The 17,500-nt window shown below is 36.0% G+C and overlaps 1 protein-coding gene across 8 annotated transcripts in view; it reads left to right on the top strand.

The window, feature by feature from the left end:
• The window catches only part of LOC145267022 (uncharacterized), a 200,224-nt gene that overhangs the window by 180,244 nt on the left and 2,480 nt on the right, over positions 1-17,500 (top strand). For all 8 annotated transcript variants that reach the window (XM_080122948.1, XM_080122941.1, XM_080122942.1 and 5 more), the window contains 2 exons: positions 8,546-8,717; positions 14,289-17,500. The exon at positions 14,289-17,500 is cut by the window's right edge and continues 2,480 nt beyond it. In XM_080122948.1, coding sequence (XP_079979074.1) covers positions 14,621-15,952 — 1,332 coding nt within the window. In that variant the 5' untranslated portion in view covers positions 8,546-8,717; positions 14,289-14,620 and the 3' untranslated portion in view covers positions 15,953-17,500. The remainder of the gene's footprint in view (positions 1-8,545; positions 8,718-14,288) is intronic.

Genomic DNA, 17,500 nt, shown 5'->3' with positions numbered 1-17,500 from the left:
TGTTTTAGACTTTTACTGAGATGTCACTTATCAAGGTTAAAAGCCACTCGAGGATAAGGGTTAATGAGATGGATGGATTCTCAGTTGAATGATGAAGAATATTATGAGAGGATTTTTTATACTAAGGACTCGGATAATATTGTAAAAATATATAAAAGTAGATACAACATACAAGGATAAATCAGAAAGGTACGATATATGTAGCCAATATTTAATATATATATATATATATATATATATATATATATATATATATATATATATATATATATTAAATATATTAAATATACATTTTATAATACATTTTATAACTTACTATACATATATATATATATATATATATATATATATATATATATATATATATATAACTACTTAATTTACTCACGTAAAATTTATATACAAAAGTATAGATTTATGCGTAAACTTTAAGTATTTACTTCAAAAGTGCTCAATACGTAGGTAGAGCTAGTTAGTAAGTTATAAAATGTATATAGCGATTAAACTACACTGAATATTCCACGTTTCATCCACTCTAGGATTCTTCAGGCTTATGCGCGAATTCTGTGGTTGTCTTTTGTTTTTATTAAAAAAATTTTTATTAAAAAACGACAAACAACCACAGAATTCGCACATAAGCCTGAAGAATCCTAGAGTGGATGAAACGCGGAATATTCAGTGTAGCTTAATCGCCATATATATTTTATATATATATATATATATATATATATATATATATATATATATATAAATAATATCAATAATTATCAATAAGATAAAAAGCTATAGCAAACATCTAAATGACTACTTTAACCACAGTTCCTGATTTCAAAAAAAGAAAAATTAAAAGATTCATCTGCCTTACTTTTAATGCTAGGTTTATTTATGGTGTGTTTTAAATTCAATAAAAACCCTCCAAAATTTGCTGATGAGGAGACCTTGCTTACCAAAAAACTATATATAATTATTCTACATAACTTGATGTATACCACAATAAAAAGCATTGTTTTCCGAAAGGATCGTACAGATAATTGATTTTGTTGTTGTTCCTTCTTATGAAACGGATTTTTAATTTAATTAAAATTTGATTTTTAAATTTTAAATCATAAATCACATTACTTAATATATATATATATATATATATATATATATATATATATATATATATATGGGCATAGGCGTGGCTAAAAGGTTAAGAAATGAGGGTGGAGAATTGTGTGCTTTGGTTTCGATTTTAGCCCGAAGTTCTACTCTGTTTGTATTGAACTATGTAGCACAATATTACTTTCTGAGTAGTAATTAGTATTTCTTGGGTTAGTTCTGTAGTAATTAGTATTTCTTGGGTTAGTTCTGTAGTAATTAGTATTTCTTGGGTTAGTTCTATATTTGAAATACAAATATTAACTCTTATCCTCGAGTAGCCTTTCAAAACAAAAGAATAAACAAAGTAATAACCCTGTTTAAATATTATATAAAAAAAAAACAACATTAAATTTCTTAAAAAAAATCGTTGCCCGGGTGTTTGTAGGTGTGTGTTGGGAGGGGGAGTAAAAAAAAAAGTTTTGGTAGGTAGGTAGGTAGGTAGGGTCGAACCCGAACCCCTGAGGCGAAGGTGGAAATTAAAGTGTGAAAAAAAACCTGACATGTTACCCGCTCGGCCAGCAAGAAAGAGTAACTGAAACACGGTTGAATTTATTTAAGTATTAAAAACGGAATTGACAGGTGCGCGCATTTAATGAAGTCAAATAGAAATAGCGCAGTTAACTTTTACTGCGGGACAGTTTTTTTGGGTTTGTTTTCTCAACTTTGGCTGGTTTTGTTTCCCCAACATTTTAGGGCGGGGGGGGGGGCAGCTCCCCATAAAAAGGGGATTGTCCAAATTGAATAGCAATTGTCTGATATAAGGGGTTTCCCCCCGCATTGATCAAAATCTGATTGCTTTCTGGACGTTCTCGGCACGATTGCCAGAAGCAATGCCTTAGCTTCAAATTAGTTTTGCTTTTATCCGAAAAAAGCCGAATCAACACGAGACTGGCCGAAATAGCAGGAATTTTGTAAAAATCGATGCAACACGCATTCACAAATCGTACATATTATGATTTAGGGGGTTTATAAACAGTTTTAAGACATACAACCCCTCCCCCCCCCCCCAGGAGCCCGGCAAAAAAAGTCTTTGTTGAACAGACAAAAACTCTCGCGTTTTATATATATAGATGTATTTTTATTAGAAAAAAATCGATTTGGGAATTTAAAGTAGAAAGATTCCTGGAGTGAATGTGGTATTATGGTGATTGAGGATTTTAGCTAGGAATAGCTAAGACAATTATGAGGTAGATTTACAAGGAAGACCATAGACCCACCCCCTCCTCACAATTTTGAATAGTGTCTAATTTATTTTTGATTATTGTATAATTTTCTGAAATAAATAAATTTTTAAAAGTATTGCGGTTAGTTTCGATTTCTTAAAGTTTTCCGACTTTTTAACTTATTTGATATAAAAAGAGTTGGAAGATTCTACTTACGTTGTATTGTTATCATAAAAGAGGACCGTCATGTGATCGTCTGAATGTTGCTGTCTGTGATATATTCATATCTAATTGTTCATATACAGTTGTGTGTGTGTGTGTGTGTGTGTGTGTGTGTGTGTGTGTGTGTGTGTGTGTGTGTGGTACATGTATTTTGGACATACCTTTTCTCTTCCATGCAACCTCTTTCTCACAGAAGAGATGTTGCGAGTTTGTCTCTGATGTATCATTATTTTCATGGAAAGTGCTCGACTGAGCTTCAATCTATGGTTCCCTCTCGCCAAACTTTCACAAGAAACACTCGTCTAGCAGAAAACACTATCAATAATTCCCCCCACTCTTTATCTGTGCCTAAACCTAAACGTAGATTCCATGAACAAAGCTTCTTTCTTAGAACTGCACGCTTGTGGAATTGTCTTCCGTTTTCCTGCTTTCCGGCTGACTACAATATGGTTGTCTTCAAGTCTAACGTAAACAAGTTCTTGATTAGCCGTTCCATATAAGTTAACAAATTTACCGAATTGATTACTATATTGTCCAAGTTCTACTGTACACTCTTTAACCCTTATCCTCGAGTGGCCTCTTGGCCTTGATAATGTGGTGATGCCTGTGTAAAAAATAAAAATTCTTGTTGTTGTATTGTTGTTATCATAGAAGGGGACCGTTGTGTGATCGTCTAAATGTTGCTGTCTATTTGTGATATATTCATATCTAATTGTTTATATGTAGTTGTGTGTGTGTGTGTGTGTGTGTGCGTGTGATACATGTATTTGGACATACCTTAACTTCATGCGTCGTTAATCTTGTCCACCTGGAATTCATCTCGTTCTTGGAGGGGAGACTGGAAACCTGTTTTGGACGAATATTCATTCACTCCAAGACGATAAGAATGGTTTTCTATAGTTTTTTTTTATTCACCTTCCAGATGTTGATCGCAGAAGAATGGAAAGTGAATATCTTTGCTTGCATAGGTCTTATTTTCACACACGTCAGCGCCCCCCCCCCCAGCAAAGGGGAGGGGGATGACCTGTTAAGCCGTCCGCTGTTCTCTGCATCCAAACCCAAACTCGCTGACTCCAGCTAACCTGATCACGTGACTCACACGTAGATCCGATCAGCTGACCCTCACTTCCGGTAAAACGTGTTTAACAATATAATTTACCATATTTCTTTCTTATGTTAAACCTATTTCCTAACATTTATAGACACTGGCGATAAAAACTGATCAATCAAATGGATCCACATTCTGCTAGCAACCAATCAGAAACCAGAATTGCTCCAGAAAAATATTGAATCTTTTAGCATTTTAGCATTCCAGCACATAATATTTTCGTATCAAAGAGGTTCCTAGACAGGACAGCTACCCATTGTTAATTCTTCATTTCCAGGAAGACAGAAGAGCTACCTATCAGAAATTCTTCTGAAATTAAACATGGTTTGCAATTCAAGATTTATAATTTACTAATGTTGCTCGATCTGGATCATAAAAAAAAAGTGCAATCGTATAGTGTTATTAAAAGAAAAAAAAAATGCTGTGTGGTGGACGCACATCAGTTGAGAATCTTAAAAGATAGGAGAGAGAGAATAAGATGAAAAAAAATGCCTCAAACTTGCTAAACTTAAGTTTGTAAGTGAACATGTTATCAATTGGGCCACGACACAGATGTTATGACGTTGCAAATTTAGCTTTTTAAAAAAGAATCAACGAATTGACCGTTCTGTGCATGCACAAGTAGCAAACAGTGTCGAAACCAAGGTTTTTACCTGCCCCCCCTTCAAACAAAGCAACATTTCTACATAAAATAATTAATGATTTTTTTTCCTGATTTTTTGATATTATATGTCCGAAGGATTGATCTTCTTAACGATACCAGATTTGTGCCTGTTCAATGTGGATGACAAAAGTTTTTAGCAGGCATACAAACACACACACACACATTTAAAAAATCCACTTAATAAAAACAAAGCATTTGTGTATTTTGTCTAAAAATTGTGATTATTTATTTTACTTGCTAAGGTAAAACTTTTGTTATTAAATTAACTTGAAAACAAGTGTTGTTTGTGATTAGTTAATCTGTAGGAAGAAAGTTGTATAAAATCTGTATTAGAGCCAGGTGTGACATCGACAGACCACCGACCCCCCACCCCCCCAACCTCATGTGTTGTGGATTTTTCATTCAACTGTTCTTCTAATTGCCGGATCTTGCTGTCAACTGCCGAAAGTAAAAGAATAGAGCAAAACAACATTTCACATATATTTGACGATTGGACCTGTGAGCGTGTGTGTCTTCTCACCGTTCTATCGTTGTTACGTTCGTCTGTCAGTCGCAATTCGTCTCTATCCTTGTTTCACTGTCCGCTCTAAAAACTGTCCATCCGTTGTCCGATGCTACTCGCTATCAGCCCAGCCATCCAAATGGCAGCTCGATGTCAACTACTGGTCTCGGCATCGCTATCTGAAGTCCCCTCACCCCGGCAACTCGGAAGCTGTCCTTCGCTCTCTAAGCATCTCATTATACTCCCCAAGTGTCGTTGGTCCCCTTTGTTATCTGTTCTGTAGGTTTCTATTATCATTGCTGCCCTTCCCTTGTAATCTGTTCTGTGGGTTTCTATTGTCATTGTCAAATCTAAAAGGCTCAATCTAAAAATTCCTACAGATTCATTGTTTGCTACTTCCCATCTCTTTGTTCATTGTGAGACACTTCCTATCTGTCTATTGCCCCCCCCCACTTCCTCTCACCACTTAATGACTCAGATCTTTATAGTATCACACAGGTACGCCTTAAAATGGAGTAGTGTTGCCATATCTGGGCAAGAGCTGCTCGGTGCACCCTATCCAGCCTCGATAAAGTTGAAAACCAGCTTTGAAACCCTTTTCTCTTCCCTGCAATCTTTTTCCCCACAGAAGAGATGTTGCAAGCTCTATTATTATTTTCATGGCAAGCGCTCGGTTGAACTCCAATCTATGGTTCTCCCTTGCCAAACTTTCACAAAAAAAAAAACACTCGAGTAGCTACAACCACTATAACCGATTTCCCCCACTCTCTATCTGTGCCTAAATCTAAACACAGATTCATGAAACAAAGCTTCTTTTCAGAATTGCCCGCCTGTGGAACACTGTTCCACTGTCCTGCTTCCCGGTTGAATACGACATAGTAGCTTTCAAATCCGAATTTACACCAATAGCGATCACTACACTACCACCTTTCATTTATTGACTCTTATACTCGAGTGGCCTTTGGGCCTTGATAAGTGGTGACTACCAAGTAAACAAAAAAGATTTATATTAAAGAGGAAGGTTGTTGCTATTGCATTTTATTTCTATTCATATATATGTAATTTTTGTGTGTTTTTTTATTCATACATATATACAAACCTACCTATCTTATTCCCTCACCCCAACACAGACAGAAATCCACACCCACTTAATCTTGTTTTACGCACAGCTGAATCTCACCCCCCCCCCCGTTTTCTTTGGATTTTTTATTACTTCACTTTCAATGTAAGCGTGATTGCCTGAAGTTACTAAATACTAGAAGACCAAAACATGCTCATGACTGTGTAGCAACACATTACTGCTCATGTAAAGACAAATTGAATATATATATATATTGTTTTAAGACTTTAAAAGGATGCGATATAGGTAAAATATTTTCACTTGTTTTCTTTTCCTTATAAGGAAATGGTTTCCACAATGTTTTATTGTTAAAGTGTTTTTTATTCAATAAGTCTGACGAAAGGCTGTTTTTGTGAAAGTTTTCAAACGACATAATGTTTGAATTTGTCCGAATAAGCTTGAAACAATTGTAACTAACAATGAAATACACTTTTTGTTGCTATCAACCCATTCTTTGAAGTCTTGGATTTTGTTAAAACAATATCTGAAAGCTCAATTATGAAATATGATAATTTTTTAGCTTACAGTTTAAGTCATCTCTTTTTGGCTTAAAATTTATTGGTATATGAACGATTACTGAATTATATAAACCCAGTAAAATTCGGAATACTACAAATAAGATTATATATATATATATATATATATATATATATATATATATAACATTAGAGGATGACCTCCAATCTGTAGTGGAATGGGGACAAAAATGGATGGTCACATTCAATTGCTGCCAAGACTAAACTTGTTTCCTTCAATAACTACAACAAACCTTCTCTGCCACCAATAGCAATGGCCAAAGACTTTATCTGAAAGTACATCTTTTAAACTCCGCGGCCTAACGTTCACAGGAAACATGAGTTGGAACAATTAACCGCTGCAAAAAAGGTAGGTTCTCTCTACCGTGCTAGAAAGCTACTAACGCCCGAAAGTATCGTGTACCTCTATAAGGCCACCATTCGCCTATGTATGAAGTATTGTTGTCATATTTGGGCTGGTGCATCTGCTACTAGTCTCTCACTTCTAGACAAGAGAGTCGCCAACCTAATAGGTCCTGAACTGTTGTCCAAGCTTCAGCCTCTGTCCCATCGACGTAATGTAGCATCCCTCCGCCTGTTCTACAAGTACTTTAACGGTGAATGTTCTGACGAACTGTAAGCACTTGTACCCCCTCTATACGTAAATACCCCCGACAGACCCGACAAGCAGCAAAATCCCACCCCTTCACAGTTGAGATCCCTAGATGTAAGAGAGCCTTCTACACCAATAGTTTCTTCCCCAGAACCACTAGACTTTGGAATTCCTTTCCAGGTTCCTGCTTCCCCAACTGTACTGACATACAGAAGTTCGAGTGTAACATGAACCGGCATCTTGCTGCCCAACTCCCCACCTAGTACCCCTGAAGCCTGTGTCCCTAATAGTGGCCCCCTACATCAAAGTGGCAATATGCCTTGTTTGGGGGGAAAATGTAATTAAAAATTTTTTTAAAAAAATATATCTATATATATATAGTAGTCTAGGCTAATAATATATTTTCGTTCTTCATTAGGAATTCCGCTTTCGAAAATAAACGTTGTTGCCTCAAGAGGTCTGTAGATACTAAATACTAGATGACCGAAACATGCTCATGACTGTGTAGCAACACATTACTGCTTATGTAAAAACAAACTGAATGTATGTATATATATATTATATATATATTGTTTAAAATATAATTATCCAGTGACACGTGTTTCGTCGTCTACAACTCATCAGAGTGGTTGAGTCATAGATTGTGTCACTGGATAATTATATTTTAACCAATATATATGCCAAATTTGTAACCAAATTTGTAAAAGGGAAAATTATTCTCAACTTGCAATTAGGTAAAAATGCAATGATTGAATTCATTCAAAATGTATCGCAAACAAAAAACAAGTAAATAACATAGATATGTTTGTGTTTTTTATTCATACGTCTACATGTATATAAATCCCCGAAACAGTGTTTCATGGTAAACAACTGATGATCCCTTAAAAAATAAATTATTACTGGTACTATAGTGAATTTGAGAGAGCAAGTTAATGCAGTGATTGCAGGTGATTAAAAGACTTACTGACTAAATGGTTTTCTAACAAATGATAAGAAATAATTTTTTTTTGTATAGTTTTAAAGGTTAAAAACTTCCAAAACTATATATATATATATATATATATGTATAGTCCGAATTGCATGTTGTATCCACGTGTATTCCTTAGAAAGTATATATATGAATAAAAAAGAATGCAAAAAGTATAAAAGCTTATAACTTTTCTTTATTCGTTTTTAATTGGTGACGTGCAGGAATACAAAATAATAATATTATGAAAAAAAATTAAAAAACTTTTTTCATAAGTACATAATTTTCGACCGATCCTTCAGTCTTCATCGGTGAAGACTGAAGGATCGGTCGAAAATTATGTACTTATAAAAAAAGTTTTTTAATTTTTTTTCATAATATTATTTTGTATTCCTGCACGTCACCAATTGAAAACGAATAAAGAAAAGTTATAAGCTTTTATACTTTTCGCATTCTTTTTTATTCATATATATATATATATATATGTATATATATATATTTATTTATTTATTTTTGTGTGTTTTTTAGGGATGTTCCCTGAGGTTGTTGGAGCCGGCCAGTGTCTTTGAGTTTACTTTACGGGAGCAACTCATCCCCCCACCACCACTAAAGAACACTACCCACCAGTGTTCTCAGATGAATCTTCTTTGTAAGCGTAACGGGTACACCGTGTGGTGCTGGTGGTAGTCAAGATAGGTTGGTAAGTAAACAGTAAACGTCTTTCACTCCTTTCATCAAATTGCCTATTTGATGCATATATTAATGAATTAAACGGGGTCGTCAATTTACAGGAAGGGTTACAAATTTACATCCTTAAATAAAAATAAGTATATCATAGTTTGCTTGAATTATTGTTTTATCGGATAAAAGGTGTGTTTGACGGCTTGTCAATGCAGGAATTATTCAGTCATTGGAATAGATAAATAAATAAATAAATAAATAAATAATAGACCTATTACGCACACCATTTGAAAAGGGAAAATTTTTCCGAAATTAATAATGGAATACGTCGCATGGACTTACAAGTAAGACATTTTACCATACAACTGAATAAATATATATATTAAAAAAAAAAATATATATATATATATATATATGTATGCACTTATTGATTTGTAAATCGCCACTTGTTCTCATCTCCTCTTACCAACAGCGACTATAATTCATTCCTCGCATTGTGACAGCTTTCTAAATCTCTTTTACACACCTATCCCACACAATGCTTCAAGCAAACTACATATCAATCCTAAATAAATAATGATAAATAATTCAAAGAGCCCAATAATCTTCAATAAGTATTTATTTACCTTAACTGTAGATGGTATGTTTCCTCAAATATTTTCGGGGGCATCCCCCATTATCAAGAGGTGGAAATGTAGATCAGCTCTCTATGTTGTTTTTATTTGATTTAAATTAGCCGTTATATTTTTGTTTTGTTTTGTTTTGAAACACTATTTTGAATGTTTTTAAGAATTCCGTTATTAAGGGGAGGTAATTCTGTCATTTTAAAAAAATTTTTACTTAGCATACCTTTTTCTGGATGAAAACTGATTAAAACGCTTTCTCCATGTCTTATTATCCTATATACCAAATTTCAAGCCTGTATATTAAAAATTCGTTGAGTATATAGGTTAAGAAGTGTCCTCACACACACACACACACACACACACACACATTCTCACTTTTATAGATATATAGACTAGCAAGGGTACCCGACATTGACCGAGATTGAATGATGATCAACAAATGTATCACACACTCATATTTTTATTGTCATCAAAATTGGTGAAATCGTCCAATCAAATCCATTGATTTCCTGCTCTAGTTCGTGGTGCACCGGTAGGAAGCTTCACATGCCTCCCACAGTGACTTAGTCCGAAATATATTGTAGTCTACATTGCACTGTAGAGAACTGTTGATTTTATAAAAATATAAATTGAATTTAAATTAAAAATGCAAAAGTCAAGTATCATGATTCAATTGTGTTCTAAACACAAACATTCATTTCGAACAAGAACAGATACTACATGGACCGAAGGCTAGGCATTTGCATTTGAATAGTTTCATTTTATTTATACGAAAAAGACAAACAAACACTGGAGACGGCGGCACAATTTTTTTTTAACTCGATCAAAGAAAATGTCCATTTAGAGTCTGAGAAGTATGCCAAAACTTCTCATGGAATCTAATCTGCCCTTTATAATAAACTAGCGGGGGGGGTACCCGGCATTGCCCGGATGTTTGGAGGTGTGTGTAGGTGGGGGTGTTGGGTGGGTAGATCAAAACAACCCTGTTAAAAAAAAAAACGTTGGCCGGGTGTTAGGAGGTGTAAAAGAAAAAAAAAGTTTTAGTAGAAAGGTAGGCTTGAACCTCCGAACCTTTGACGTGGAGGTGGAAAGGAAATGGAAAAAAAAAAAAAACTTGCGACCTAACCATCTCGACCACAGGAATAGATGAATTGATAAATGTGTTAAGTTGACGTTTATAAAGCAAAATTAACAGGTGCGAGAACGTTAAGTCGCGTGATGTTTGACCTAGTTTTGCGCTGGAAGCCAGTTTCTGTTTTCCCCGCTACGCGGCGATCAAAAAATATCTCGAAAATAGCTTGTAAAAGTCGGGTAAACTAAAGATAGCTGCGACCCGAGTTCCTTAGTCGTAGATATTATTATTTAGACAGCATATAAAAAGTTTTAAGAAGGAGCGAGCCAACCAAGAATCACGGCCAAAAAAAGCAAACACACATACATACACACATTTTCGCTTTTATATATATATATAGATAATAGACTAGCCTGGATGCCTGGTATTACCTGGGTGTTTGAAAGTGTGTGCTGAGCTTTAAAAAAAAAAAAGTGTTAGTAGGGAGGCAGGCTTGAACCTGTGACGCAAAGACGGAAAAGAAAGTGAAAGAAAACCTTACGTCTTACCGCTACTCCATGACGCGACCGGAAGTCTAAGGCATTCAAATTTAACGTAGTCAATCAAAAACAAAAAATGACTCACGAAAGCAAATTGTTTTTAATGTGGAGGGAAAACCAGCTCCCCAAAAAGGGGACACTCTGGCAGTATCCAAATAAATAGTTATTGTTTCAGTATGAAGGGTTTCCCCTACATTGACCAAGGACCAATTACGGAACGGATACTACTCGGCTGGAAGGCTAGGCGGTTGCGATCTAGGAAGTATGCGAAGTATGCGGAATCTAACCGACGCAAGAAGCCCGATGCAAAAGGCCTTTCATAGACATAGACAAGTGATCTTTCCAAAACATTATTCATGACAGATTGCAGAATCTCTGGATTGCGATTCAACTCCCTTATTTTGTTCCGTGAGCTGGCAGACCTCGAAACGTCAAACCTCAAATCTTGCAAGAATTAAAGGAAAACATCAGGAACGAAATAAGTGAATGTGTCATGAATAATGTTTTTTGGAAAGAGCACAAATATTCGAAGCTGAAAATGGGCAACATTTAAAAGACATTATTTTTCATAAAGATTGTTTGAATTTTGCATTTTTTAAAAAAAATTTCCCATGTCAGATTGTGTTAAAATTATAGAAAGATAACATCAAGAATAAAGAATCTATTTAAGTTCAAAACCCTGTAGTGACTTTCTGAACACCTGTGGAAGTGCATTTAAAAAAAGAAAATGAAAAAAAAAAAAAAAAAAAAAAAGCTAAACTTTTCAATCTGCTACTGTTTAATATTAAAGTTATAAAAAATAATGATAATCATGTTGAAACCACAATCTTCCTTTTCAAATAATGTTGTTGATGGATACTTCTTCAACATTGATAATCTCTTTTATTAAAGAGATTAAAAAGTGTACTTAGAAAGTGAACCACTTGAGATCTCACAAAAGTTATGTTATGTCCACTTCACTTTTCAAGACTAAGGTCAATAGACATCTCCTGTCTTTGCGATAATTATCTTTCGTTCTTGTTAGCTTCTTACATTAAATGGCTTCACGCCTTGTCTGCAGCGATTTCCATAAAAATAAAATAAAATTTATTGGCAAAATATATTAAAGTGCAATAAGCAATGTAAATGGGCAACTAAAAAATGTGAATATTTATGTACGTTTGAAGGTTTTGTACAAAACAACTTTAAACCTGGAAAAAAAGTATACCAATGAAGCAAAGTAATTGACAAATGTTTGTTATTTTGGCGGAACCGGTGCACTAATCAAAAAGTAAAATATAATTTGTAAACATTAAAAAAATTATTATGAGTAAAAGTCCATTAAAAACTTATTGTAAGTAAAAGTCCATTAAAAGAGATTAAAAAGTGTGCTTAGAAAGTGAACCACATGAGATCTCACAAAAGTTGTGTCCACTCCACTTTTCAAAACTAAGGTCAATAGTTATTTCCTGTCCTTGCGATAATCATCTTTCGTTCTTGTTAGCTTCTTACATTAAGTGGCTTCACGCCTTGTCTGGACCGATTTCCATAAAAATAAAATAAAATTTATTGGCAAAATATATTAAAGCTTAAAATGGGCAACATTTACGATATTCTTTTTCATAAATAAAGATTGTTTGAATTTTTGCATTTTTTTTAATTTCCCAATGTCTTAGTCAGTTTGTGTTAAAATTACAGAAAGATATAAAAAAAAATAAAGAATCTCTTTAACTTCAAAACCCTTCAGTGAATTTTTGGAGACCCTTTAGTAGCAGATGTACCCAGCGTTGCCCGGTATTAAACGTAACGTTAAATTCCTTTTAAAAAAATTAATTGAAAAAGAAACAGAAAGAAACAGACATGTGCATACAAGTATTATGCTCTTTCTAAACAGTTCACTTCTTGTAAGTAAAAAAAATACTCGGGTTGAGATTGAAACCAAAACCCAGACTTTGAGTCAAGTATGATAGCCATTACACCAGCTTGACATGCTCTTTAAAAAGTGTTTTAAAGCCTACTTATTCTAAAATGGTTTTCAAGCCTACTTATTCTTAAGCTGTCATGTAAATGATTCACACATGTGCAATCATGAAACAGTTGGGAAACGGATAAAAATCTGATGACCGCCATGTGCAATTTTTTTCAATTTTGATCCATTAGCAGCACGTTTTTCCGGATGACAACCAATTGAAAAGTTTTTCACATATCTGAATACTCTGTATATCAAATTTCAAGTCTGTACATCAAAACATTTTTGAGTATATAGGTTAAGAAGTCTCCTCACACACACACACACACACACACACACATTCTTATTTTTATAGATATATAGAAAACTAGCCTGAGTGCCCGGCGTTGCCCGGGTGTTTGGAGGGGAGGTGTGTGTTGAGCAAAAAAAAAAAAAGTGGTAGTAAGTAGGCAGGAGGAAAAGAATGTGAAAAACAAAAAAAAACGTGACGTCTTTGCTGTTGCGCATATCGCCAAACCGGAAGTGACATAGGTTTAAATTCAGGCTAGATAATTGAAAAGAGGGGATGACTTTTGAAAATATCGGTAAAAAAAAGCGACCCTTCCTTGTAGAAAAGTGCCCAGTTGAGGGTGAACGAATTAATGTTTTTAGCCAATTTTTCGATATTTGTCGTCCGAAAGATTGAGCTTCAAACTGATACTGATCTCGTGAAAATCCGTCGCCTCTGTCGAAAGTTTAAGGCAGACATACAAACATACATACATACATACATACATACGCACACACACATATATACATACATTTAAACAGACATGTAAGATTTATATTATAGACTAGCGGGGGTTACACGGCATTGCCCGGGTGTTTGGAGGTGTGTGTGTGTAAAAAAAAAAATCGTTAAAAGAAAAAAAAAGTTTTAGTAAGAAAGTAGGATTGAACCCCGAAGCCTTGACGCGAAGGTGGAAACGAAAGGGAAAAATAGCCAGTCACTTAACCATCTTGGCCACGAGGGAGAGGAACTGATAAGGGTGTTATATGAAGGTTTATGAAGCAAAATAAACAGGTGCGAGAAAGTGGCGTGGTGTCTGACCTAGTTTTGCGCTGCAAGCCAGATCATTCGCTTTTGCTTTTCGAACACGCGGCGAGCTGATAAAATTTGGGCTAATGAAATACACACGCGACCCCCGTTGTTAAGTCATAGTTATTATGATTTAGACGCGATATAAAAAGTTTTAAGTATGAGCGAGCCTACCCAGAAGGTCTGGGAAAAAAAGCCTTTCGCGGACATACACAAAAAGCGAACATACATACACACACACACACATTTTCGCTTTTATATTTATAGATTATTTAATTATTGCTATTGTATTTTCTATTTATATGTATATTTGTTTTTGTTTTTTAGGGATGTTCTCCGAGGTTGTTGGAGCCAGCCAGTGTCTTTGAGATTACTTTGCAAAAGTAATTTATCCTCCACCAGTGTTCTCAGATGAATATCCTTTGTAAGCGTAACGGGTACACCGTGTGGTGCTGGTGGTGATCAAGATAGGTCATTAGGTGAACAGAAAGTGTCTTTCATCATTCCCTTGCGGCTGGCGGTGGTGTCGATGATTGTGGTAGAAGTGGAATAATACGCCAAAAAAAAAAAAAAAAAAAAAACTGATCCCGTTTTTTTTTTTCCTCTCGCGATCCATATCGATCCACTGATTCACGATAGGATACAAAAAGGACGCGACGATGCAACCTGGACAGATGACTCCCAAGAAACGCAAACGGTTGCACTCGTGTTCCATCTGCGGCGGTTCGTACAGTACACCGTCACAACTTCAGCGTCACTCGCGGGTGCACAGTGGTGAGAGACCGTATGTTTGTAATTTATGTGGGCGCCGTTTCACACGTTCCGATCATGTCAAACAGCATCTCAAGATTCACTCCCCACACCGGCAAAAGAACATGTGTCGCATTTGCGGGTCGCAGTTTTACAAGTCGCAAATCCTCGGCAGTCACCTGCGACGCCATGACGTCTACCAGATCCACCTGTGCCGCCAGTGTGGGGAGGGCTTTCAGGAACCGGAAGAACTCGAGAAACACGAGCGACTCCACAACATCAAGACAGACATCCGACCGAGCGCCGAAGGTACGGATGGGGTCCCCAGCACTAGTGCCGAGCCAAAAGAAGGCGACGGCAACTGGTTGGGTTGCGCCCGCTTCTGCCTCGCGCAGATACCTTCGATCGGCAACAAAATCCTTCAAACTCCCGATCGCAAAAACGAAAACAGCTGTGAGGAGAATGCTGACGCCATCGAAAGTACAGAATTCAATAACATTGAGGTTACCTCGAAAGCTAGTCCCGAAGAAGAGAGTGACTCCCCCCAGTTATCGGTCTCTCCAGGGTACTCTCTGGTGATTGCAAGTCCGCATCAACCAGAGGAAAACGTGCCAACTGAGGCCATCACAAGCAGTTCCAACTCGACCATATTTATGGTGGCCACACCCCCGAATAACGTTGAGAATGAGGCTGTTGTCAAGACGACGACCACTTCTACCTCCCCCACCCCAGCCGTGAGCCGAAGTGCTTCCCGCAAAGCTGGCAGACCAATAAAAGCAGTCATCAAACGAGAGCCCGTCGTCACCACGACGACCGTATCGACATCTGCAAACGAGATGCGTGCTGCTCCGCGATGCACCATCAGCCTGCTAGCCGCTAGCAGGACGAGCGTGACGCGGGCTGAGGTGTGCACGCGTAGGACCATTTCATCAACCACTCCAACGCCGGCCTCTAACGCCGTAGTCATGACCTCACCGAAAGAGATGACCACGACCACTGCGACCACGACCAACCCTTCTCCGATGGGAATCCCGCCGTTCTTGTTAAACGGTAAACGCCTTGGCCGGTGCGAATACTGCGGCATCTGGTTCGAAGATTATGCGATGTGCATGCTGCATAACAGTCTACACTCGGCCGACGATGCCGACCCATTTACGTGTCGGAAATGCTTAAAAAAACTCGGAAACCGACTCGAGTTCATGGCTCATTTAGTTTGGCATTTAGACCCGGAATTACCGTAAGATGTGTGTCGGAAAGGTTTTTTTGGGGGTTAAGGTTAGGCTAAAGATTCTAAGAAACTAGAATGTAGTCTGGTAGTTAAATCCAGAAATATGAGTCAGGCATTTCCCCAACCCCAAAATAAAAGTTCTGAAAGATACAGAATTACCGAAAAACTTGAATCGGACAATTTTTTTTTTGTTGTTGTTAAATTTTAAAAACTTACTTTTTAAAAAAAAAATAAACAAAAGAATTAAGAAGGAACCAGATTTGATGGAATTTAAAATCTGCTTGACGCCATGGCATATTTGGATAAAAATATGGATCAGGTATTTCTAAAAAAAAAAAAAAAAATTGCGGAAAAAATTTTTGAAGACAATCACTGGAATGGCATTTCTTGTTCTGTTTCTTCCTGCAACAGTTTAAAATTTTTTTTTTTTTACGGTTCTGACTTTTTGAGATAAGGATTGATTATTTGTGTTTTTTTTTTTTTGATTCTTCGGACTACTGTTCTCATCTTGAGTCTCATTTTCACAACGATTCGGTCGATGTAATCTCCAAACTTCTTCAGGTGTATCTTGTCGAACTCAGGAATCTGTACGAAATTATGAACATTTAATCCATGCTTTCATTCTATCCGTCATAATTAGATAGAAGTCCTAAGTAATTTGCAGTTGTATTTCTGGATTGCCTGCATTAAGGATTGAACCTTCAACCTCCAGGAATGCAACTTTTACAACTTCATCAAATACTTTAACCACTAGCCACTGATCGTTGCATACAAGAATTGTACTCAAATTGTCCGCAAGAACTTGTGGCGCAATGGAAAGAATACTTGGTGAAATTAAGTTGTTAAATTTACATTCCTGGAGTTTGAAGGTTCAATCCTCAGTGCAGGCGAATTAATTAGAACTTCTATCCAGTTATGACTGACGGAACGGGAGCATGCTACTCTCATGGATTGAATAAAGGGTTCTATTCGAAATTCCATGTAGATTGCCGAGTTTGACAGAAACATTCCCGAGTTTGACAGAAACATTCCTGAGTTTGACAAGATATACCTAAAGAAGGTCAAAGGTTATATTAACCGACACGTTGTGCAAACAGCACTCAGAATGAGAACAGTCGCTCAAAGAATCTAAATAATACACTTTTGTTTTTTGTTTCCAATTTTGAAGAATTTTCACCATCTTAGACCTCTTTGAACCTGGAATACTTGTTCTGATTCTGCGACCTTGCCCTACTTTTATGACCTACATAAAAGTGACTGTTAAAAAAGAAACTTTGGTTTCTTGGAGGCAAAATAGCATGGAAAGATGAAGAATCCAAAGAAAAATCTGATGGAATTTCAGGATACCTTTCTCTCAAAGAAATTTTTTTTTTTTTTTGTTTTGTTTTTTCATCTGTAATTTTTTCATCTTTTCCCGTTTTTAGTGAAAAGATATTAAGAGTTTTGTACATATTTCTGTTATTTTTTTTAAATATTTTTTTTAAATTTGTTTAAAAATGTTGTTTTTTTTTTAAATATATTTTTCAATTTTTATTTATTTGAAAAAAAAATTTATTTTATT

This window comes from Euprymna scolopes, chromosome 42 (assembly GCF_053919585.1).
Source record: "Euprymna scolopes isolate OS-2025 chromosome 42, ASM5391958v1, whole genome shotgun sequence".
NCBI lineage: Eukaryota > Metazoa > Mollusca > Cephalopoda > Sepiida > Sepiolidae > Euprymna > Euprymna scolopes.
The sequence above is the reverse complement of the archived record's forward strand: the minus strand, read 5'-3'. Positions and strand labels throughout refer to the sequence as shown.